This window comes from Melospiza georgiana, chromosome 1, assembly GCF_028018845.1.
Source record: "Melospiza georgiana isolate bMelGeo1 chromosome 1, bMelGeo1.pri, whole genome shotgun sequence".
Lineage (NCBI taxonomy): Eukaryota > Metazoa > Chordata > Aves > Passeriformes > Passerellidae > Melospiza > Melospiza georgiana.
In genome coordinates, this window is record NC_080430.1 from 71,741,594 (window position 1) to 71,767,698 (window position 26,105).

The 26,105-nt window shown below is 41.7% G+C and overlaps 1 protein-coding gene across 1 annotated transcript in view; it reads right to left on the bottom strand.

Annotated features, from left to right (window-relative positions):
- Positions 1-1,740: 1,740 nt before the first annotated feature.
- The window catches only part of GMDS (GDP-mannose 4,6-dehydratase), a 409,482-nt gene continuing 385,117 nt past the window's right edge, over positions 1,741-26,105 (bottom strand). Inside the window, exons 10-11 of the mRNA XM_058027867.1 lie at positions 3,167-3,235; positions 1,741-2,700 (exon numbers count right to left, since the gene is read on the bottom strand). Of these exons, the coding sequence (XP_057883850.1) occupies positions 2,638-2,700; positions 3,167-3,235 (132 nt within the window). The 3' untranslated portion in view covers positions 1,741-2,637. The remainder of the gene's footprint in view (positions 2,701-3,166; positions 3,236-26,105) is intronic.

A 26,105-nucleotide genomic window follows, 5' to 3' on the forward strand; every position in this document is an offset into this window, starting at 1 on the left:
TTATTATTTATTTCGTTTTCAAGACGTGGTCCCGTGGTCAAAGAGCGGTACTTCAGGAGCAATTAAGAATCAGGCAGGAAGGTAGTGTTAGGGGAACCGAAAAGCAGTTCTGACCTTTGCCAAATGGTAAAAAGCAGTGGGACAGTGTACATTTTGTCCTGTCATGACCAGGACCTTTTTTTGTTTTGTCCCTACAAAGGCAGCAGAAAGACACCCAGCACCAGGCCACCGCGAGGGACTGCTTGGTATAGAATCAGTTTTCACTTTCCCATCTTTTTCCCAATTTGTTCTCCAATATAGACAGAGAAACCAGAGAACGAAAATGCTTCTCTGGAGTGTGCTACGGTGAGAGATGCCAAAGAAAAGACCCTGAAGTCGAAGCTCTCAGTCCTCGGCAGCGACGTGTAAGCTAATATTCAGAAGTACCAGCAAGCCTGCTAGTGAATCACTGTAAGCGAAAAAGTAGTTTGCTGCCATAAAAAAACGCCTTCCCATAAAAGCGCTGGAACACTTTTAAAAATAATTGTTCTGCTCGCCACCAAAGACCCGCCACCCGCAGCCTGTGACCGCCTGGCCGAGGCGCTGAGGCGGGCGCAGCCCTCGGTGCGGCCGGGCAGAGGGAGCTCGCCCCCTCCGCTCCCTTCCCCTCCCCTTCCCTTCCCTCCGCGGCCCCGGGGCGGGGGGGAAAGCGCTGGGCACGGGAGAGCCGCCCGGCCGTGGCAGGGTGCAGAGGCAGCCGCAGCGGGTGCCCACGGTACAGGGGCGAGCGCGTCCCGCGGGGGCTGTGCAGGAGATCCACGCGAGGTGAACGCTGCGGAAGAGCGCAGCTAATGCATGGACATGCGCCCACGGGAAGGGGGATTAGTGCTGGTTTACTCTTAAAAATAAAGCGGGGGGCAGCCGTGGAGTCGCACCCTTTCGAGGAGAAAAACACCCAAGGAGGGTTTTTATAAATATACCCACAGGAGGTGAGTGGCAATGTGTGTGTGTGATGCCGTAGGGAGGTCCAGGCCTCCGGACTGAGTGTCCGTGACCTGCTCGGCGTTGGTCTGTGCTGGAAGGTTCCCGAGGGTGCCGCGGAAACTGCGTGCGGGCTGGGAGCCTCACACGCGCGGGGAAATGTAAGAGGGACATCCTTCTGCCTCCGCAGCCCCTTCTCCTCTCCGCCTTCGGGCTCCTACTCTGTGCACCTGTAGGCAGGGTCTCAAGCAGCGGCCGGGCTCCCACGTTTCCCTTTCCCCACTCGCGCTTTGGAAGGAACAGCCCCAAAGGAAGCGGCGGCTCCGGCTGCCCGGGCGCGCTCCGCTCCGCGCATTTCCCGCGGCACCTCCCGCAAATGCCGCCCTTGGAGAGCGGAGCACGGAGCATCCTCCCGGCTCCCCCGGGGCTGCTCTCCCGCTCCCTCCTGTCACCTGCATCACTTCCATCATGGAACCGCTCCTGGGCACAGCTACCCGCCCCATTCCGCGATTGGCCTCCTTTTACCAGGGGTCCCCCCTAGACGAAGTTAAAAAGCAGGAGATGCACTTGAAGCAAGTGTATCTCCTGTGTGCCTCCCTCCTGTGAAGCTTGCTCTTTGCTCACTTCCAGGCATAAAGTTAAAATGATGGGAGTAATTGGTGGGTGGAAGATCCTAAACCAACGGGAAATGTATGGGCTTGACGACCTCTGGATAACCCAGGTACCTTGGCACAAAAAGCAAAAAAATATTTACTCACCTTGAAGTTTCTATTTTTTTAAAGCTTTTTTTATTTATTTTGTTTTTATTTCTTAAGTCATCTTTTGAAATGCTTCAGGCTCCTGTCTGAGGTTTAATTATAGTAAGCAGGAAGAGGGTGGAAGGGGAATGGTTTAATTCTTGGGGGAGGGGGTCAAAAATCAAAACACCCTAATCTCCCCGGATTGAGAAGGTGCTGGACAAAAAGGCTTTCTGTGACTCATGCACACTCTGAAATGAAGATCTGAAAAACATATACAAGCCCCAGCTTGACTGGTTTGAAAGTGATTCCAGCAATTAAGAATTAATTCAGCATGGTCAAAAGGCGATTTCACTGCAAGTTATATCAAGTTATCCAAACTTTTACAGAGTTCAGGTGCTGGGAATGGGCTGCTGGGGTGGAGGTAAGGCTGCAGGAAAGAAAAACAAGGAGTGTTCAGGAAAGGCAGAAAGGGCAAGCTGTGGAACAAGGTCTGGAGGCATGGTGAGCCCATGTTTGCACCAAAGGTCTGCTGATGAGGAGAAGGGAGGAGTGGGGGGCAGGGAATGTTTTTTTTTCTCAAATGGGATTAAGTACTAAAAATGTGCTGGAGGTCCTACAGAACAGAAAGACAAGTCTCAACTAAAAATGAAATCAATGGGTTTGGCTGATCAATTTTTCAGGTACAGTATGATCCTTTCCCAGTTAGTGGCAGAAGACAAATTTAGCCCAGGCAGAGCTGGCCCTGGGATGATGTATGGGGCAAGAGGCACTGGGAGGATGTAGAGGGTGGAGGCAGGAATAAAACTGGTCTTTTAGACACAGGCAGGCCAACAATAAAACCATCACAGGGAGGACAAGCTGCCCACCCTGGTGGCTTATGGCAGTGCTGGCCATCTGTGGCATGGCTCCTGTGATGCCTGCTGGGCCCAGCCGGTGCTCAGGCGTTGGGGTTGTTCCTCATGAGCTCCACGTCAGCGTCCACCATCTCCCTCACCAGCTCCTGCAGGAAGGAGAGAGACAGATGAGGCCCCAGTGCAGGGACAAATGGCAGCATGTCAGGAATGCCCCAGAGCATGACAAGTCCCCCCCTGGCCCCCACAGCAGAACCAGGAAAGGATCGAGTGGTTTTGGGCCCTCCCACAGCAGAACCAGGAGAGGACTTTGGGGCTTTGTTGGGCCCTTCCCATAGCAGAACCAGGAGATGATTTTGGGGCCTTGTTGGGCCATCACAGAGCAGCCCTGGCCCAGGCCCTGGTGTGTCAGTGCGCTGCTGTGCCCTGGGATGCCCACAGCTGCCACCGTGTCTGCTTTCTGCAAAGCAAGGATCCATGCAGAGGCACCCAAAATGGGGTTTCTCAGGGTGCCCAGGTCACCCCACACAGAGGTGTCCCCCTTCCTTTCCCCTCCCTGGGAATTGTTTTTAGAGGACGTGAACACCCAGCAGGTACAACAGAAGGACCTCTCACATCAAACGTGACTCTGGGCTTCCAGTTCAGCTTTTGCCTGGCTTTGGTGCAGTCTCCTTGCAGAAAATCCTGTGGAAAAGAAGAGAGAGGCACTGCAAGGACCACTACCTTCCCCACCCCGATGGCCTCCCCATTGCTCCTGCTTCCCTGTGGGCTGAGTGTGGACTTTCACTATTGGACTCTCCTAAGGACAAATTATTTCTCTTGAAGATGCACTTTTAGTGGAAGCTCATATGCCTATTAAATCAGCAGGAGGCAGCATCCTTTTGCCAGGCTATTTCAGATGGAAAGAGTTATTTTTTGTGTGTGCACAGAGGGCTTGAACTCCAGCCTTACAGCCGTACAACAGTGAACGTTTTATAAGACGTTAATGTACATCTTAGTCATGCTAGAGAATGAGCTGAATCAAATTCTTTTCCCCTGTTTGTTTAAATAATATAAATCACACAGCAAAAAAGGCACCTAGTCTCTTTCAAATAAAAACATGATCACCGACAAACGATGCTGAAAGATTGTTATGGGTGTGGGTAACCACATGCAACACCAGTAAACACCCAGCTTTTGAATGTGCGCATATTTTTTTCCTAGAGTATTTTGAGTGCAAATAAAAGTCTAAATATCTCATAAATGAAAAGAAATTGCCTTGAAATCATTACAGAAACCAAGACTTTGGTCATGTTCACCTTACTGTTCAAGTATCCTTAAAAGAGCTACTACACCAAAACAATCCCACAACCAGTCATCAAACATAATGTAATAAAATTAAACAAAGACAAAATCTCCTTTAACTGCATTTCTAATTGAATACAAAAACTGGCTGTATCTTTCTTTAAAATTGGAAGACAGTGTTTAAACAGTTAGTTTTTTCCAAATGTATGTGTTGATTGAATAAAATATATCATCTCTTCTCACAAGCTGTGTATCTTTGTAGCAATAAATAATAAAATTATATCTGTCTAGGTTTAAAGAAACCCAAACAAACCCAGCTTGGTTACAGAACAACAAAGCTAAGGATGAATTCTTCTCTTTTATTTGACTTTGTGGTGGTAACACAGCAGGCTCTCCAGAAAAATGCAAGAACTGCTTTTTCTCCCCCTCTTCCACCCTCTGACCAGCGGTGGAGCTAAGGAGCATTTTATGAATGTAGATTTTTTTTTTTTTTAACTTGTAATACTGCATGCTACATTTTTCAGATGCTCTCTGTTACCTTATGTGGTTCAGGTCATGTTAACTTCCAAAATCACCTCATCCTGTGCAGTAAAATGTAGGAAATTCTTCTTCATAATTGTGCACAAGAAAGCTAGACACAAGAAAGCTAGCGTGCTTCCAGGAGCAGAGGAAATCCACCAGAGGAAATATGGCACTGAAGCAGGGGATGTGGAACAAACACGTCTGCTGAGACTTATTCCAGGCAGCAGTTTTACTAGTTCAGTCTTTAGGCTAAAAAGCATTTCATCCTGCCTTCAGAAGAGAGTAAAGAGATGGATCAGAACAAAACGATATGAAAATTTAAAAAGTGCCATGATTTCCTTAAATTAGACTAAATGATTTCCTACTGCAGCCCTATAATGGGCTTTTTGAAACTGCAGCAGACATTTGAGGCCAAGTCATGCAAAACTGCATCAACTTGAGGGATCCCCTGGACGGTCGTGTGAATACGGATTGCAGAATCTGGTTTGAAATGGGAAAGTCGTCCATTAACTCTGATAAAACTTGGATCAGACTCTAATGTGCTCATGGAGGTATGTCTTTTATCTGGAGTTCAGTTAATTTACATACACGTGTATATATATGTGTCTGGAAACAAGGAAATCCTTCATAAAACAATAATTTCAGTATAAAAACAATTGCCTTTTATTCAGCCCTAATTCAAGCCATTAGCTAGAAGTGAAGTGTTTTAATATCACCTAGTTTTCTGTCATAAAAGCTATATCATCAAACTTAGATTTTCATTTTTATAAATGCTGTGTAAGTAAAACTTTTACATCCCCAATCTTTGTATCTTTGAAACTAATCCTTATCTAAGATACTGGCTTCCCATTTTAAAGAAAAAATTACTAGGAAGCACAAAATGAATTGCCATGGCTTGCTGCATGTAGCTGCATTCTGCTTTTGAACAGCTTGGGAGCAGTCTTTTAACTGTCTTGGACAAATGCTTTTTCTTAAAACAGATCATCTACAAAAATACTTTACCTAATTCCATCCCTTTATTCAAAAACATAAACACTCATCTGCTGAGTAGGCCAAAATATGATTGGGGGTAGGCTGCAAATCAGTAAAAGGGAAGTATTTGCAGTGCTGGATTATACACAGAGGTCACACAAACAATTAGTATGTTGAAGCCATCTAGGTATAAAATCCCTCATGTTTTTCCTTTAAAAAAATCACAAGCTTTAACAATAATGTAGTAAAGGTATTAAGGCATTATCTGTGAGAAAAAAAGAAAAAGGGGGAAATAATGGAATATTTAATATATATGATAATACAAATTCTCCAGCTGACTTGGGCTAAAAGATTTTAAGTGGCTCTCCTGAAGAAGTTTGTGTCCTTTTAAGGAACACAACTTTGTTAATTTATTTGAAAACAGCATTACAGAGAAAATATCTCCTAGGCACTTTTGAAAAGGTTCACTGAGAGAAGTTACTAGGTACAGAGGCCAAATGAAACTATAATATTAACACCATATTACACCTAAACTCAAGGTTTGATTGTATTCTTATTAGCCAAAGCTTCGACACTGAATGGAAATGATGACTGGAACAAAGCTATTCCTGATTAAAGGATTGTATTGCAGTCATGTTTCCTGTATTTTTCTACAAGTAGCTCATAATATGAAAACAATAAGGTAATTACAATAAAATAAGAATATTAAAAAAAAAAAAAAAAAAGCTTCTCTTGGAACAAAATGACTGCTTCTTTATATTGTTTAAGACTTTCACTGAAACCAGAGATGCATCTGTCAGGCTTCCAAAAGGAAAAAAAAATTCCACAAACAACCCCATCATCCAAAAAACCCCCTCTGGTATATTAATCATTAAAATGTGTATTAAGTTTTCAATAGCAAGGCATCACTTTCTGGAACTACAACCAGATCAGAAAGCGAAGAAAGAAGAGATCAGATTCCATTGGAGAAAACCTGAATTTTTATTTTTTGGGCAGTGGGGAGGTGGTTTGGGGAAATGGGGGGTTGTTCTTGAAAAACATCTGCTGCTGAGTATAAACTGCCCCATATCCCTACTCCTGATGGAAAAGCACCTGATGAAATGACACCACTTGAACACCACTTCATGTTTTGTATTCCTGCAGGATTACTTTTTCTGTGCCATTGTGCTTTACATACTGATAGGAAAACAAAGCCCTTTGACTCCCTGAAAACTCTGAGGGTTTAGATACTGAGCTTAGAGTCTATAACCCTGAAAACACTGACTAAGGCTTTCTGTTGTTTTTACAGCACTCAGATCATGAACATAAAATCAAGCCTTTGCTTTTACTTATCCATTTTGTAAGGAACAAGTCCTTATTTTCCACACAAGCAGTTAACATAAGTGCCTAGTAATGACAAGTTTTAATGGCATGCTAAGACTCAGAAACAATGTCCAGGTAAATATTTAAAGGGAAGGAAGATGGAAAGACAGCAGTCAAATTCCCTGTTGCCACTTAATAAGAGCAAGTAAATTCTCCTATGGCTTTTTATGCAGCTCACTGTCATATGACTGCCTCTCAGAGAACAGAATGAATTCACATGATGTGAGTTTTTCTGTTTTACATTTTCTGCAATTGAGGCTGTGTAACTGTGTAGAAAATACCCCATTATTACTAAATTTGCTTTTGTGATTATTCAATTTTGTTGTACAAATGCACACACACAAATGCATACAGATAAGCAGCAAGAAATTTGTTATGCAATGTGGTAAGGCATTTTTAAATTTGGCTTTTAAGCCATGAGACAAAAATGTAAAATATTTTAATGTAAATATCACATTTCCCAAGCTCTTGTTCTGACTGTCATTGTGACTCCTATTTTGTCTTGAGCAGTGATTGATCTGGTTTCACTGTGCATTGTATCACTGTCTCATTCAATTAACTTTAAATGAAAATTTAAAGCCTCAAGACAACGTAAGAAAAAGGAGATAGTGTGGCCTGAAAAAGGCCAAGGCTTCCTTTATTACTACAGCTCAGTTGATTCCCTTTCAAATGTGCCTTCACTGAAGCCAGCGCCCAGTGCCAGCTTTTGCTTTCTCTTACACTAGAATAAAACTGAGATCAAGTCCTCAGTAAAACACCTGTGATGGAATTGTGCCCAGCTCTGCTTGCTAAAGCACAGACAAGGCTTTACCTCTAAAAATAAACAAACTTGATCTAAGCACACAACAGTATAACTGCATCTGAAAAGCAGCCAGGGTTACGTTCACAATCAGCACCACTGCTTGGAAGGTGATTTGTTACATCAGGGCTCCCATAAGCAAAGAGCACTGACCCAGCATGGTGGAGGCTCTGGCTTGAGTGTTTAGCCTTGCACTTTTTTGCTCAAGATGTTTTTTTCAAAAAGGATTTCAAGTACAGAGGGGCCAAAGTTTCCTGCAAACTCCACCAGTGTTTTATTTTCCTTATTTTCTTCTTAAAACCATTACCTTTTAGCTTTAACTTATCCCATTAAAAAAACAAATAAACAACAACAACAACAAAAAAAACAAACCAACAAAACACGTAGACACTTGATTAGACTGCAATTTTGTGTTTTCATCATTATCATAGAATCCTAGAATGGTTTGGGGTGGAAGGCACCTTTAAGTTCATCTGGTTTAACCTTTCTGCACTGAGCAGGGACATCTTCAACTAGGTCAGTTACTCAGAGAGCCATCCAACCTGACCTCAAAGGTTTCCAGGGATGGGGCATCTTCTACCTCTTTGGGCAATCTGCTTCAGATGCTTCAGTGTTTCACCACTCTCATCATAAAACTTTCCGCCTTATATGTTGTTTAAATCTACCCTCTTTAAAACTATTACCCTATTACCCTTTGTCCTATCACAACAGGCCCCATTAAAAATTTATATCACATGTATATATATACTAAGGTTTATCTTATTAAATAATCTCCCCTTTGTGTACTTCCCGAAACATTTCACATTTACAGATGCTAAACATTTAGCATTTTTTAAAGTGGGTTTAAGTAGCAAATCTCAGTAGTAACACCAGCCCCACAGTACATATAATACTGTGCATACACAGTGCATCGGCTGCAGCTTATTGCTTGGAGAACAGCCTTGCTGAAGTGTTGCAAACATGCCAGGAGACTGCATGCATTGCTCACTAGGCAGTTCTTTCACCATCAATCTTATCCCCCATTCCCTAGTGTTCTGCCACACGTGCCACCAGGCCCAGGGACATCGTGCTTTAGCCCAGATGCAACACTGGAAAACAGTTACTGTGACTTCTTTTGAGCACTCTGTTAAGAAAAGTAGAAATGTCTGACTCAACCAGAGCTGTAGAGCCTGTAAACTTGTGCCTTACTGGTGCAAAATTCAGTGCACCACTCAGCCAAGCTTGGATCAAACCCCAGAAGGAGTCACAGTAATGAGCACTGTGTCTCCTGTGCGCTGCTCTGCCTGTTCTTCTGGAGATCCACGGGACAGAGAACACTGCCTTGGCTTCTCTGCAAAGGGTAGTATTTGTTATAATATCTATAGTAACAGGGATGAAAACCCTGTATAATCATAAAGCAAGAGACTCCTATCTCCATAGTAAATGTGAGGAGACTGAAGATAAAACAAAGTGAAGAGTGAAGCCCAAGCCTAACAAGGAACACAGTAAACATCTCCAGGAATTTAAGATGAGCCAAAATGTGTTGTCGCTCAGTTTTCATTTTTTCTTTCCACTGTTCTTAGAAAAGCAAAGTTGTGGAGCAGTTAGGGTACCAAGGGAATAGAAGAATGCCAGTGAATTTGGTTCCTGATCTAAATTTGTTTTAATGCAGCATGAACAGACTGCTTTCCACTCTTGGGTCAGCAGTCTTTTGCAGAAAGACAGTATTGTTCGCAAAGAACCACAGGAAAAGGCAAAAGGCAAAAGCAACCAATAGGCTGAAACTCACATATAACTAAATGCCATTGAAAATAAGAGGCACAATGTTTTTTTTCCCCTAGCATGTTTTCCTATGCAAATCCCCTCCCTATTCAGAAAGTTTAATCTTTACTAAAACCATGTTGAGGAGGAAGGGAAGGGGAAAGAATGACTTGAGGAAAGGGCTGATTCTGCACGGCGCTGAGCCCCTGTACATCCGAGGGACCTTGGCAGGCTGCGAGTGCTGGGCATCTTTAGGGTAAGGTCTTATCTCGGGACCCCCCTGTACTGCAGCAATAAGGCATCAACACAAACCACACAGTCAAGAAAACCTGAGCACAACCTTGGCTTTTCCGCCAGGAACCAGGGGCGTTAGAACAGCGGCTTTATCTTATCAGTTTGATAATCTTTAATTTGACCAGCTTCCAAAGGGTTAAGGCAAATGAACTCGGAACAGCAATAAACATTAGGGCGATAATAACAGTAATGGAGCTCCTCTCCCTCCTCCTCCTCCTCCCCTTCCCCTCCCTCCCCTGCGCCTTTTCCACTTCGCTGCTGCCTATCAGCCCCAAGCGAAGCCGAAGCCAGAGCTCTCTCTCAATGACAGGGGGTGATAAGAGACTCGAAGAAAACAGCAAGCTGTCTGGTCTGCTCAGGAAGTCGGGGACGGCTGGTATTGTCCATCGGCGGGGCCACGCGGCGGCCGGAGGCCGGGAACAATGCTCCGCTCTGGGGAAATGGGCTCACTCAGCGCCGGTCCTGGCAGCCCCACGGCCAGCGCAGATAAAGCGCCGAGGCAGGAGGGGCTGGCCCCAGGTGCCGCCGGCGGGCCCCGATCGCTGGGCCGGAGGCGCTGCCGCCGCTCTCGGCCGCGGGGAGGGAAGGCCGCGGCCCCGGGGCCAGCGCCGGCGGAGCTGCCGGCACAAGAGCCCCTCACAGGGCTGAGCGCTACTCAGATCTGTCTATGTGCCAAGCGAAGCCTGAGAAACATCTTGGCCAGAGCCGTCCCTCGAGCCAGATAAAATTCCTCCCGAATTACAGCCCGATATCCCCGAAGGCAGTGCTGAATTTCACTCGCTCTGGATCCGGAGCTGAGCTCGCTCGTCAGGAGCCGTCCCGCACAGCTCTGTGCCAGGGCACCCCGCTGCAAGCGGCACCGTGGCTGCTTTTCGGGCTGCCGTGCCTGAGGCAGTCCGGAGAGTGTTCCCCCTGCAGCAGGGAAAGCCCTGCTGCCAAAACAGCGAAATTCCTGCAGCTGGCTGCAGTGAGGCCGGCGCTTCCCTCCCTCCCAGTTTGCCCTGAGGCCCAATTCTGCATGCCTGGGAAGACCTGGAAATTGTTCCCCAGCCTGGATGTAAGTGCAATTGTAATCTCAGCTCGTGGCCCTGCAAAGTGCCAAAGAGGCTTCCGAATAGCAAGATCATTTCTAGTTCACAGGAATCCTTCTCCTAAAAAAGCAGAGAACTTCTGGAGGAGAGGAAGAAAATCAAACCCACTCCATTTGCCATATACAGACCATAATTATGACAGCACAGGCATGAGGGCTGGACACAATCCCAGAATCAGAGAAAGGTTTGGGTTGGAAGGGACAGTAAAGATCATCTAGTTCCAACTCCCCTGCCACGGGCAGGGACACCTTCCACTACACATGGTTGCTCCAAGCCCCATCCAGCCTGGCCTTGAACACTTCCAGGGATGGGGCATCCACAGCTTCTCTGGGCAACCTGTTCCAGTGCCTCATCTCCCACACAGTAAGGAATTTCTTCCTAATACCTAACCTGAACCCTCTTACAGTTTAGTTTAAAGCAATTCCCCCTTGTCCTCTCACTACATGCTTCTGTATAAAGTCCCTCTCCAGCTCTCTAGTAGGTACTGGAAGGCTGCTCTATTTTTATTTTCTTTTCTTTAGGCTGAACAACCTCACGTATTTCAGCCTGTCTTCACAAGAGGTGTGCTCCAGCCCTCTGACCACCTTTGCACTCCTCCTCTGGTCTTGCTCCAGCAGAAGCGCTTCCTTTCTGATATGTTGTACTGGGTCATCCAAACACACACGTCACAGCTAAAATCTTAAGCATGTTTGCTAAAATGCAAAAGAATAATTATCAAAGTAAGATTTTCCTACTCTTATAACAAAATAGAAATTCTCTTTGCAAATGCTGGTACCATTCTCACTGACTTCTGCTGCTCTGTAGCCTGGCTGCTGATGTAGGAGCTAACAATTCCAAGTTTCAAACTAACCTGGGCATTAAGAGGTGTCTGAATAATGTGGGTTTTGCATGGCATGGATTAGAAGTATTTGTGAATTTTCCTTATATAGCAGAGGTTTGGAGGAGGTTGTATAAGAGTATGCTTCTTCAGGCTCCCTAGAAAAATGTGTCACATGCACATCTCTAAAAACCAAGACCCTGAGAGAAATGAACCTCCTCATATAGATGGAGATCAGCTGTAGTATAGAGAAAGAACAGGTTTCTTATCTTTTCATTGGTACCTTCAAATCCTGCTTTTGCTCATGATTCAATGTGTTTTCCTCTTGGTTTACCTGTTCTCTACTCTGACAACTATTTTGGGGATAGAGAGTAAGATAATAATGTCCTCATCGTATGTGGTTTTATTGTTGCATTATGTATATTTAGGTGATGGCATGATACCTTTAAAATTTTTATGTGTAATTCTCACTTTTTTTAAAATCTGTTCTGATTAGTTTTCTCATCACTCCCTACTCTTCACATTTTCTGCAGAGATCAGGAAATCACTTTGTGAAGTTGTTTGACTTCAGCTGGCTTTTTTTTTTTTTTTTTTTTTTGTGCAGGAATGAATGTCTTTTTCAGCTGTCTTTGCTGACTGACATGTCAAGGTGAATATGAAAACTGATAACCCCAGAAATCCATGCTGCAATCCTACTTAATTTCTTCTCTTCTTCCACTAAAAGATACTTCATTTATAGCAACTTATATTGGAAATGTAAACAAATTCAGTTATGATCTCTGGTCAATAACAAATAATAAATAACAAAACAGTAAACATTGGGACAGCTATCTTGTATTCTACTTACAGATATTTATCCATCTACTTTTAGTGCACTAAGCAGCAATTTAATAAATGCAGATCTATGAACTCAGGATATTACTTCTTCATAGAGTTATAATTTTTCTTTTACAGGATGCATTGTTTGTGGCAATTTTGCTACCCCATGGACATTCACATCTGAAAAAATAATCATGACATTTGCTATGTTAGCATCAAAATGATACTAAAATATTTTTTTGAATGGCATGCTGTTATGTTTGCCCTAATAAAAAATAATTTATTCAAAATAGAATTTTTCATCTAACAAGCTTGTAATTCAAACATTCTAATTAAATCACCTGTAACAGCAGTTGCTGTCTTTGCCCTTTTTTCCCCTCACCAACTGAAGTTGGGTGGGAGAGATGTCACCCCCTTCCTTAACTCTTACAGTGTTACCTGAACCTCTGTCCTGCTGAAGCTTGTGGTAAGACCTGGGGGAAGAAGACAGAGAGGAGGTGGATATTTCTCTCTTCCTGTCTTCCTCCCTGCCGTGGATCAATTAGTACACAAGAGTTAGCATGGAGGATGTTCAGTCATTTCTCATTGTTTGAAAGGAACTTGTAAAATACTCCCTCCCTACAGTATGGGGGATGAAGAAGGGAGCTGCCATTTCTCTGGACAAAGTCACAGGCTGTTTTCTCTGGACAAAGCACAGGCTGTGCTGGCTGTTTTTTTTAGAAGCCGCCTCCCTCTACACAGCCATAAACCCCATCTAATTTATGGGATGCATCACCTTATCCCCCACCCCTCACTGCATTCCAATTTCTCAATAAAATCCCCATTTGATTGGAAAACCCTTTTCATGACAAAATATCTGGAGAGAGTTTAAGCTTTGAAAAGATTAAAGGGAGCTCAAGAACTGAGATCTTTTTACCCAAGGGGGAAAAAAAAATCAAGTCCCCATATGGAAGGGACTCAGAACATGATACTGTGGGGCTCCTGTCTGCAAAAATGAAGATATCCTTGCCTGAGCACAGTTACAAGACAAGCAAGAGTCCACAAAAGGGTTAAAATAAAACAAGGTAGGATAATTTCTGATGCTGAGTATGTCCCAAATGTATTCTCCCGTGCACTTCATAGAGAAGGAAGTCCAAGCAGTAGCCTTTCACATGACATCATAAAAGCCTAATTTATCACCAGCCACCAAACATCTAGAAAATCATAACATCCTTTCAGGAAAACCATGTGCAAGATAATCAGACTTGCTTTGATGAAAGATTTAGTGCTTGAGTCCAAGTAGGACACTACAAAGAAGAACCCTTTGCAGGTAGTAGCACACAACAATGCACGTCACATTTAATGCTTCAAACTCACACTTTATTCATTAAAAAGCTTATGCATTTCCTGTCCATAAACAAACATCTTTTTACTCTGCATGTGTGTTCAACCAAACCTGCTAAGATAAAACACTGGTCACTAGTTAAGTCCAGACAAGGTGAATATCTCTTTTACGGATGAAACACATGCTAATGCTGCAAATAAAGGCACTGTGCTCCCCATTCCCTCATCTCACAAGTGTGTTATGGATGTGGGTGAGTATTGCCACAGCTTGTCATAGCTTTGGAAAGGATAAAGTCCTTCCAGCACACTCAGCATCACAGCTACGCTGAACAGAGGAGTGCACTCCCCCTAACAAATTCCAAAACATTCTGCCAAAGACCTTGTCTCTGTGTCCAAGACTCTCACTGTTCTGCCTCATCAGTTTTTGGTGACTGGTGTAACCTGACTGTCTTGATGGAAAAGTACTGCTCAGCAAGCAGCATATTGCCGTAAAATCAATTGGTTTCACCTTTGCAAATGAAATAGAACAAGTCTGCTGTTTGCGTTGATTAGGCAGACAAAACAGCACAAAGCAATTAATGAATGGCTACAGATACCAGCTGCATGATGTTCAAGACTTCTTTTTTACTGTACTGGAAGTTTGTTGGTGGGTATTTAAAGATGCACAGATTCCAATTGTCGTGCAGTTCACTGATCCTGCTGCTTAATGATCTGACCCTTAGGCTCTTGCTGGTCAATGGACACAGGTTCTTCTGGTCTGACTGGAAAAATAACCGGATTTTCCACACCATTCTTGGTAGTTTGTTGTTGCATATTCTCTGATCTTCATTAATAAAAATAACTTCCTATTACATTTCCTGCACAGGAAAGCTTGGAAAAAAAAATCATAGTTTTTCCTATGACATCTTTCACTTTCAGAGCAGACATTGAACTCTGCCACACAATCTTCCAATAAATCAATAAAATGAATACAACTCTCTTATTTTCTTTTTAAAGATCAGTATTTTGTTTTCTTCCATCCTTCCCTTACCTTGGTATTTAATTTCTCTCACTTTTTTTTTTTTTGTTTAAATCTTTCCCATATTTTGGTGAAGTTATTTTCCTGTAAAGTCCATTTATCTCTTTTTATTGTAAGACATATTTCTTTCCTGATTTGATGTGTCTCCCAGTCTTTCTCTTTCATTCAAGCTTGTCCCATTTCTCTTTTGAGCATCAATCTCCTGCTCACAAACATCATCTTAAACCTGGTCTTACTTTCCTATCTCTCCTTCATTGTCAGAACAAGTTCCCTCACACTGAGATTTATTTCTCTTCTCATTTCTACTATAGTGTTCTTTTCACTTGAACATTTTTCAATTTATTTTCTCTCTGTATCATTACAGATTTGTTCCTTTTTCTTTTCCAGTGGTACTCCATCACACACCTGCTTTCTCTTCCCTCACGAATTTGTGTGGAACATTGGTTCTGGGAGACAATTCATATTACTAGTAACACAGCAGAGATTTGCTGACAGGGCTGAAACTATGTTGAAATAAGTTTTAAAGAAGCAATAAGATATCCTAAAGCTCACAGTGCCAGTGTAAGTAGGGGTAAAAAGCAGATTCATTGACTGCTATTACTATTCACAGTAGCTGCCTATAAAATTCCACAGATTTGGCAATGCATTAGCCATATGCACTTTAAAAGCATGACTAAAATGCTCTGCTTCTTTCCAAAGCATCACCAAGTGTGTATACCACTTCTTGAAATCTGTCCTCTCAATGACCTTCTTCTTTTAAATACTTTCAATTAAAGAAGAAAGGAATTTTGGATCTGTTACCAAAAACTTCTTCATTACTTCACCCTGCAGCGGTCAAACATGAAAAACTTAATTACAGAAGGAAAACAGTTAGCATTTTCTACTGGTCCTGCCCTACTTACTAAACCTCCTCTAGTCCTACAATTAAAAAGCAAGCAAACTGTTCAGGCATACACAGCAGCAGGCATGGGCTCAGAATACTCCAATGTTTTCACCTGAATAATGTTTAAAATGTGAGATGCCTCATCAATCACTTAACTCCTCTACAAGGAAAGTGTCTCTTGAGACACTCACACAGGAATCATTTCTTGCCAAGTTTCAATGTGAAAGACAGAGCTGTTCTTCAGACAAGCAATCCTATTTTTCATTCATGTTTTGGCAGGGCAGAGATGCCAGGTAAGGGTCCCATTATGCATTGCACAAACACAGAAATGGCAGCCCTTTCTCTGAATATTTATCAAAGTCAAATATCACCTCCTGGAATATTCTGTTAGAATTCATCTACAGCTTCTTTTCAGTGCAAGTCACCAATGAAACCTTCTGGCTTGATTTACTTTCTTTGACATATTCCAGTGTAATGGCAATACATATGAACACACAAAGCCACGAATTTCAGAACTTACATGTATCTACCAGGAATCTCAATAGCAGATGAAGAAAGCTAGATAAACATCTTGGCAGCTTCATTCCACTTGTAACCTGAGCAAGACTTCAACAAGATGTATTATCACTTAGACAATGCAGAACTGCTTCACAGCAGCACAGCAGTGACAATGAAGGACCACCAGAGAAGATACAGATTTTATGTATTTAAGCAACAGTAATGACATTACAGTGGGAAGAAAGCACTGTCACCTCCAGTTTATGAAGCTAGGAGGCAGGATGATTTAGAGACTTGACCAACACCTTGGAATGAGAGGGAGGAATAAGTAGAGAACTCAGATTGTATCCAACCATTTCCCTCTGATGTATAGCTTACTACAGGTGAAGAAGCCAAGCATTCACATCACACAGCATCTGGCACAATTTGCCTTGGATAATTCCTTGCCATTGATTTGTAGTGAGCAACCCCTCAGAAGCAAACTGCTCCAAGGATGAGTGATCATACAGCACCTTGATGCAACAGGTGGCTTATTTAACCACATGTTTCTCATTTGTCCACAATTTCACTTTATTTCTGCCCCTGGATTTTCCTTTATAGTGTCTTTCACATAAAAATCAAATACTCATCCTAGCAATACTAAAATATTACCATTGCTTCCTCAACTTTTCCACCCCAGGCTGCTATGATCGACTTGAGAGTAACAGAACTTATGAGTTTATTGGGTTGTCTTTTCTTCTCTAGAGACTTAACTTTCGGATGGAAAGCACACAATTAGACCAACTGTATCTTTTACAAGTAAAACAGTACACATTTTAACTGCATATACTGCAGTAAAGGCCCACAAACTTACTATTCCATACCTGAGAGCATCTTTTGGCATAATTTATATTTAAATAATAACAGTCAGGATCATTTTCATCAACATGAGAAAAAAAGAAGTTCAGATCTAATCAAGAGACAGTTGTCTCCTGACACTGCCTGCTCTATGCTTGCTTGAGCACGTAGGCAGCAGCTGGCACTTCCACAGCTTGATCATTACTACTGCTCTTCAAATTATGCCTGTCACACAGGTTAGGAAAACATGAGTAATTAAACATAAACAGCGTCATAAAATAATAGTAAGAAAAAAATTAATAATCATCCAAAAGAGTGTTTGGGGCAACTCCCTACAGCACCTTGGATTTCTGCCCCTTCTGCTCAGACAGTTTTCCTCTGTGTACTTTTTAATTATTTCCTTCGTGAGTCCTTAAAGGCAAAGAGGTTTGTATGGGCGGGAAAAAACACACGTACTAGAACCGATGAGAACAGTGATATGCCAAAAAGAGAAATGCCAATTAAGTATTCCTCAACTACTGCAGCTCACACTGAATCGCTTATGGCAAGGACTTATGCCTCACTCTGAAACTGTTTGAGATGCATGAATTTTAAAGGATTTTAAATGCAAAATTTCAGGAGCTGCTTGTTCCTTATTTGATCCATGCACTACAGCTGGTCACCTGGTGCAGCATCTATGTTCATCTATGTTCTGGCTCATCAGCTCCTTATACCACGTTCAGCATTTAAACCATGAGGAGATCAGTGCAGGAATTCCGCAGTCCTCGGCAGTACATGTAGATGTGTGCTGCCTTTTGCTCAAATGGTCAACAACCAACCTAATTCCTAGTTCAGTTCTGTTACAAAACCAGCATAAAACAACAAAACAATAAAGATTGAGACTTGGGACCATGTTATTAACAACCCTAAGCAGGCTGTTGTAGCCTATTTTTGTGCACATGGTTACTGGAACTGAGCATGCAATTCTGGTAATTGCATACAAAAATGACCAGCTACATGAGTAACGGGACATTTGTCATCTGCAATTCTTTCTGTGTAGAAACTCTGTGAAACGTGTGATCCTTCATGATAGCAGACATGCAAATGCTATGTAAGAGAACTACTGTTTTCAGCTGCTTTACATCCAGAATAGTTATTCACATATTTAACTAGAAGGTGCAACCAGCTCGATTTACTCCCACTGGGTCTGTGTTTTGCATGGGTATGAATTAGACAAAGTACGACGTAGGGAAGACTCGTGCCTGTCTACATAAGAGGAAAAATAAGTGTAGCAACATACATAATGTTGAACACATTCAAATCCACATATTAAAAGAACATTTAGAGATGTTTGTTGTTCTCATTAGGTAATTTTTGCTCATCTGTGTGCCTCGTTATGTATTTTCATACAAATTTCAGCATCTCTCTGAAATAAAGCTCTTCTTCCTATAAACCCTAACTGCTTCAACTTCTATATTCAAGGCTGAAATTGTTTAACTGACCTCATCAGAGGTGCTAACTAGCTTACTAAAAGTATGCCAGCAATTCAATACACCTGCTCATGCTCTCTAACAGAATTTTTGAGAGAATGGCTATTTCTGGGGAGGAGGGACTTGCACATTCTCATGCAATCTCCCACTAGAATCATCAGGAGCCTGGCCAAGAAGTGACTGAGTGGGCTAAATACAGGCCAGGTTTGTAATGTTCATCATCACTGCTGGTAGCATCCCACCAGGCTAAACTCATAAATCTGACAGTAGGAAGAAATGAACTGTCCCCATGTGCCATTACTCTTGCTCTTTATATGTCTGCTTGATTTAGTCCTTTTTCCACTAATGTGACGTAAAGACCACTAAACTCAACAACAGATTCTCTCCTTGGCTTCAAGGCTTGCTTTAAGCTCTTTCTTTCTCAGTATCAACAGATAGCATAGGAGGCACATCCAACTTCCTTCCTCCTTGGATCAAGTATTGTTGGGTATTCCCAGTATCTCCAATTGTGGCTATTTTAATCTTCCATTTGATGTTTTACTACCTTTCTTCCATTTCACCATTCCCTTTCTCCCCATCTCCTTAAAGGCTCCACTTGCTGTTTTCCTATGTCTCAGCTCAGTGCAATTCCCATCTTATGCTTTCCTAAGGCTTTTCTACCTTTGACACATATGAATATACTTCAATCTTTTGTCACATCTATGAAGAGGGTGTTCAGTTAAGTTGGCTCCCTTCACTAATCAGCTTTTTAGCAGAGTTTGCTTGCCAGGACTGGGGAAAATTACACTCAGATTCATTAAATAAGATATAATAAACTTCATGTGCTATTTAGCAATGTGCCATACATGGCAATTAAAAAAAAAAAAAAAGGAAACCAGAGGAGACCCTCTGGCTCGTTTATGGACTCAAAGTATTTCTGGGAAGGTCACAAATCTTCAAGATATCTCCACAAATTAGATTTTGCACTTGGATTTCTAATTTAGCTGAAAGATGTGTAAAAACACATGCAGCCAGACAGCTCCTTGGCCATACATCTAAGGAAGCTCAAAGCATAAGTTATTACTTCCAAAGTCAATTGTAACTTATGCTCACTAAATTGGCTCCAGATCCACCCTTTTCAGACAGTAGTATAAGAATAATTTATTCTTCTGGTGAAAAGCACCCATTTTAGCTAAACCACACCCCCATCTGGGAGTCTCACCAGCAGAAGTGCCAAAGGCAGAGGGATTCGGAGGTGCAAAGGGCTATTGGGGGCTGGCGGAACAGGGGTGAGTAAAGCCCAGTATGTAATAGTGTCTGTCAGCACGCTGAAACATATAACCTCTCCTTAACACAGGGGGTCCACAGCACAAATCTGAGAGGCAAATTGTTCCTGTGGTTCAATCATCACATTTAGATGAAGAGGTTTCCTTGCTTTTAACATCCGTTTGATTTATACCAGAAGTCCTACGGATAGTGGTGAAATCATTGCAACTTTCTGCATGTTTTGATCTACATCCTCAATGTGTATCTTGTTTTCTACCATTGAGAATGTGCTGTACATAAATATGGGACAAGAGGTTTGAGAGCTCTGGTTTTAGACATCTGCCCCAAATGCCAAGTTAATTGCCTTACCAGTGCAGAGATAAAAACCCCTACGTAAACCAGGAGCTTTTCTCTCACCTATTACACTGAGTTGAATAAGGTATGTGAGCTCAGCCCCTTGCAGTGGCAGCAGTGACTTGAAGCTATCTGTGCCACAAGAGAGTTAACATTCCCAGAAGAAATTGCTTCACTAGCTATCCACAGAAACACTGACCTACATACAAGGCTTTTCTTTCCCCAGGTGAACTCCTGCATCAGCAGCTACCTGACAGGAACCTCCTCATGGGAGATTTTTAATAGCAGTAGCTGCTGAACGAGAGGGAACTGCAGAAACACACTTGTTGCCAAACTGTGTGTTTAGTTGGAAGGAGGAGAAACAGATGGGGAAATCACTCTTCAGACAGTGTTTACTAGCACAATCAGCACCTGAGGCAGCACTTATTCAGGTGCTGAAATTACAGAGGTAAGTTTTACGATGAGAAATCTATTCCTCACATGACAGCTATATTTCTCGTGATGGATCATAAAAAGTAGATGATCCATCAGATAACCACTTGATTGCAATGTGCATCACAGTAAAACCATCAACCTTCTGTTTTGTTTTACGACCCTGGTTACATCTGGAATGCTTTCAAGAAAGATGTTGATGTTTGCTTTGGGTACAAACTGACTCAGAAAACTTAGTGGTTTGCTACTTACATAGTAGTAGATAGTAATAATAAGGAGGAATGATAGCAGGAATACCTCCAATTTTTCTACCAGGAAGATAACTTTATTACTACCAATATAATTTTATTGAATATTCTTTTTGGACTGGACCATAAAGAGGATTCTTAATTGTCTAACACTTTTCCTTTTCAGTATAACAAACTATTACTTTCAGTTGTCTATTTCTTCTTACATTATAGACATTTCCCATAACTACTAATTTCCATAGTACTAATAGTAATGATAGTAATGAAGTCACTTTTTGTAGAACTCACCTAGTTCCATATTTCTATAGTAACAGTAACAGCAATTTCTTATCTTTACACATTATTTTTTGTCAGAAAATTTTTAATTCTTGTCCTCTTAGAGGTGGAAAATTACTATTCCAAGTTGGCAGAGTAAGCCACAAATAAAATTTCTGATTCATCTAAGAGTATGTAGTAGAAATGTGAGCAAATTGTAAGCAAACACCCCAAAGAGACAAGTTACCAAGACCAATTTTTGCAAAAACATAAAGATTTACTCTTGGAGATTGTTGTGATCTCAGCAGAGTGTAAAAATTGGACAAAAAGTTGTCCTTACTGTCTCTCTGCTTGGCAAGGTTACAGCTCCATTAAACAAAACAAAACAAAACAAAACAAACTAACCCTCTGTTCTTGCACAACTCTGCCAGGAGGGCTTGCAAGTTCTCTGGAAAATTGAGGTTGCTCTGAAACTGTGGGGTTGATCCATCACATGTTGAAATCAACAACATTGAACCATAGCTCAATATTCAAATCAGTTCTCCATGCAGGAATAGCATGTCTGTAACAAGCCAGGACATTGAGTCACTTCATTCTTGACCTTAACTAAATGGGTTAAATCAATATATATTTCATACTGCCCTGCAAAAGCTCATCTGTGCTTGGTATTAGCAAATAATTTCATTCATTCCAAGTACCAGACTTCAGTCATTTTTTTCTGACTTCATGATAAAATTCAGATGTTTTAAAAATATCTTTCTTCCCTACATGTGCCCACCCAAGCAGCAGCAGCAGGCCTTCTGCTACAAACTTGACAATGAAATCTGCTCTTGGAGAAAGACTAAATGTGGAAAACTGCAGCATAAACAAGAATTGTTTTGGAAAATTGTGACTGTACCAGCCTGGGGTAGGGATGTTGAAAAGGAACACATTTTTGCCAGCTCAACAGACCTTATCAAGCTCCTACTTTCTTGACAGACCATGAGTCCCTTAAGCCTCTTATTGTATAGTCCAGACCTCCTCCACTGCAATTATGTTGGTCTGAGCACCCTTTCACCTGAAATCTCAGCCTTCCTTCAAATGGGTGCAGACATCTCCTTATCCTACATCTATGGCCTTGTTTCTGCCCCAGCTGATGGGGCAGAAATCCAAGCTGTGCCTCCATGAGATGAATCCATACACCCTGAGCTAGGCACCAAAACCTCCCACTGTGTTTTGCCCAGTCACACAAATGCATTTTCCTTCTGCAATACTTCCTGTAGAGATCCAGCTGGATCCTAAGGGGTCTCTGAGTGGCAGATATCTGTCAGCAAAGCTAGCTGTGCCTCTGTGTCTGCCAAATCACTGAGCTACATGTGCTGGGTAGCAAGGAACAGAGATGAAGGGACTGACCTTATCTTTTTACTTTGCTATTTTACACTACAGGTATTGGGGAACAGGATGGATGAAGAGAAACAAAGATTAAATGATGGAGGAAAGTGCTCTGGTCTATATCCATAAGGACAAAATGGGCAAGAATAGGGAGTACACTTAGAAAATCGATGAGCTGCCTCTCTGTTGAGAAGTTGGTGTCCTCATTGAAGTCCCTAGCGATCCTTAGGTGACATTAAGATGATGAAAGGAGCTTTAACACCTACTTGTCTGTGTGCAAACAATGCCTCTTCAAGACCTAGATCATGCTGCATGTAATAAAGTACTAATGGGGTGGAAACAAATGTACTGGTGGGGACAAAGTGAGGTCTGAACTACAGAATGGAAAGGAGACAGCAAGCAATATATCTTCTTCCACTCTTTTGTTTTTTTATCATAATTACCAAATTTAAGCTAAGAAGTGTAATTAGAAACTGGGAGTTTAAAATAAGCAATCAGTGTCTTGCCTGTACCCACAGAAAGTAACGCAGATACATGCAAGTGTTGCCACTGTTTCTACAATATTCAAATTATCCAAGAGGACTGTTATTTCATTCTTCAGAGGAGACACCGCTATTTCAAGTTAAGAATTATTTCTATTTAAAAACTCATATTTCATTGTAAAAATATAAGACCTCTGAAAAACAGGCCTATATCTACAAAATCAAGAAATACATTAGAACAAACGCATTGGTTTTAGATGCTTCTGTTACAGCAAGCACCAGCTATCAGAAAAATAAAAAAAAGAAAACAATTAGCCACCTTTCTTTTTCTCCCATATGGTTATTAATTTCTTTTATTCCAGTTGTCCTCTACAATATGTAAGCAGTGTCCTCACGTGTGGGAAAACAGAAGCTTCTATTTTGTAAGGAGAAATTTCTTTTGCAAGATAATCAAAGTGGAATTTGATGTTTTTTCTACAATGCTTTTAAGGAGCTAGCCTCCATTTATCTGCTTATGTTTTCAATTGTTGATACAATAAAAGTTTAGATACACTCTGATGAAGCCCAAGAAAAGGGAAAGAAATTTGCATATTTTATGGAGTTTTATCCGATATTGCTAGCAGCTGGGAAGGGTCCATCCTGCACCTTTAAGTATAACATTTAAAATATCTCCTTCATTATAATTAATTTCAGTAAAAAGACACCCATTTCAGCTTTGAAAGATTCTGCACTAGAGCTTCCTAGTACACTTGAAGGCTCTGTCTCCACCCCTTCCACAATATCTCTCTGCCAAAGCAGCCCAATGTTCTCATATTTTAATTGAGCCTAACTGGATCCATCTGCCTCGTGACTCGGGAGTTACTCTGAACCTTGAATTCCATTCTTATGTCAGATCGCTGGGATTTGAGTCCTTTTTAAGCAGAATGCTGTTTTCTCTTTAAATTCTACATGAGTGAAATTTAAATTTTAGCACAGATGTTTTCACAGCAGTGAAGAGCTAAATGAGACACTTGACACATCACTGCCAAACTTTCTAAAGTCAAAGGCAATGAACATATGGCTGCTGCTACTCTGCCTCATAGCCCGCTTGCTCTTGTTCATGATGCTCAAAGGTCACATTTTTACAACTTGCTACATTCTTCTTGAGGCCTGGACCTGAAAGTGTGCTTTGGCTGTCACAGAGACCATTTCTGTCCTTGAGCATCATGACGGGCAATGCTTACAAATGGAGATGAGAAATACTTCTGCGAAGTAGGTGTCCAAAATGGTCACTAATGTAAGGAGGCAATTCTACTTTCATTGCTGGCAGCCAAAGAGAAGGCAGCATTTCATAAGTAGGACCTGTGAGTGGCTGAGTATGTGTGTGGGAACAATGCTCACAAATTGGAGCATTATGGTTACTTTTTCATTGGCAATTGGAGAATCACAGTATCATTTTGACATAGCTTGGCCACAGACATAGTTTTAACTGAGTAATAAACACATATATTTCTACAAATGCTATTATAATATTGCATAGAAGTAACTCCTGCTGATTTAACAGTGCTTGGAAAAAATAATACAGCATCTGTCTCCATGGAATAAAATTCTTCAAGATCCTGGCAATTAGCTGAATGAAGCAACAGAAGCAACAAAAATACTAGAAGTGCTAAATAACTAATGGAAACCAAACTCAAGCAGCCTCCCCTGTGCCAAGAACCATAGAAACCTGATTTTGATTTTTGGCAGTTCTGTGTTTAACAGAGCTCCTAGTGGTTTATATTGGTCTAAAAATTAGGATGCCTTCCCATGAGTTCAGTCTTGTCACTCTTCCTAGAATACAGTTTGAAGCAACAAGGAATCAAAATAAATGGTATATAAAATTAGCAAATTACTAGAAGTGTGAAAGGTATTTGGTATGTCCTGCTAAATGCTTTGGTCTGGACAAATCTTGGGTGAAGTATTTTGAAGTCACTGTCAGGTGCGGAACTATTCCACAAGAGATCTGTCTTCTGTGCTCTCCAAAAGACTGAAGGGCAATAACAAAGCATGACACACCTCTCCAAATATTTAAGCAACAAAGAACAATGGTATGAGACAATATTGGAAGATAGTGTTGCATGCAGGGAGTGTTGCTGGCCTTGAAGTCACCTCTTGAAGTGTGGTAACACCCTAGGGTGTCTCCTGTCATTGCATCACTTAAATACAAACTAGAAAAAAGAAACCTTAGACCTTTTAAGGAACCTATTTTAAGAGAGGAATTATTAGCTGGTGGAGACAGGACTTTGATTTCTGCAGTTTAATTCCCACCTGAGTTTCATCTATGTTCAAAACGGTGCCCAGTGAGCACATCCCATTTTGAGGGCCATCTTCTGACAACTCGCTGAAGCAAAGTGGACTTTGGTCACTCTTCTCCTGCATTGCTTGGTCCTGTGGGTATCCATGGCTCTGATCCACCAGAAAGTTTGCACAAGAGCTAGTCTAAACTCCAAGGTGAATCTACCCAAGTATTTCAATATCCTCCTCTCACTGAGCAAATATTTTCAGGTATCATTCTAACTCAGAAGTTTTCCATGGTTGATTCCAAGTGAACCTTTTCTATAACAGTGTTTATATTTGGCTACCTGCTGAATGAAAGCTGTGGCTTTCTATGAAGCTATGCTGGGAAGGAATTTGGCCTATTTGCTTTAAAACATAATGTGCTAAAAAAGATGAGACATGTGATGCCAACTGGATGTATTTTATCTTGGGTTGTTTCAGATAAATAGGGCCTGTTTTCCAGTAGGCTGAAGTACATTCATGGGAGCACTGCTTCACAGGAGGTAAAAAGAAAATGCTTCCCTTTCAACTGCAGCCATCTCACTGTGTTGAAATCCAAATACTCAGAATAGCACTGTAATCAGAAACAGGAGATGGACGAGTTTAAATTATGTCAAATTTTAAATAGATGTGCAGTGGATCCCCTTGATTAAGAGGGTTGTATTTCACCTGCTAGAAACTGAGGATTGTGTTCCCCATTCTTCTGCAAAGACAACTCTGACCACGCCTTATGTTTGCTGAAATCATTACTGACATCTCTCACTCTGCAAGTGGAATATTGCCTACAAGCAGGGAAGTGAACTCCTGCTTCATCATGGGTGCCCACTGCTACACAATTTGAGAGGCACACAGCATGAAGGCCCCAGGATGGTGAATATCTCTGTTACTGGATACAGCAACCACGATGCAACCAGTCATGAATAGGGAATAATGTTTCACCAAACAGCATAAATACACCTAATAAAAGTAAATGCTGGGATGTCTGTTTAAGTGTGATTTTTCAAGCAGGCTTTCAAGAATGTGATGAGCTAGCCTTGTTGGGCTGACATCACTGGACTTCCAAGAGGTGCAGGTTGGTTTTTTTGTCCAAAGTCAATGCCTACAGAAATTATGGATTTTGATGTGCCACCTTTATGCAACC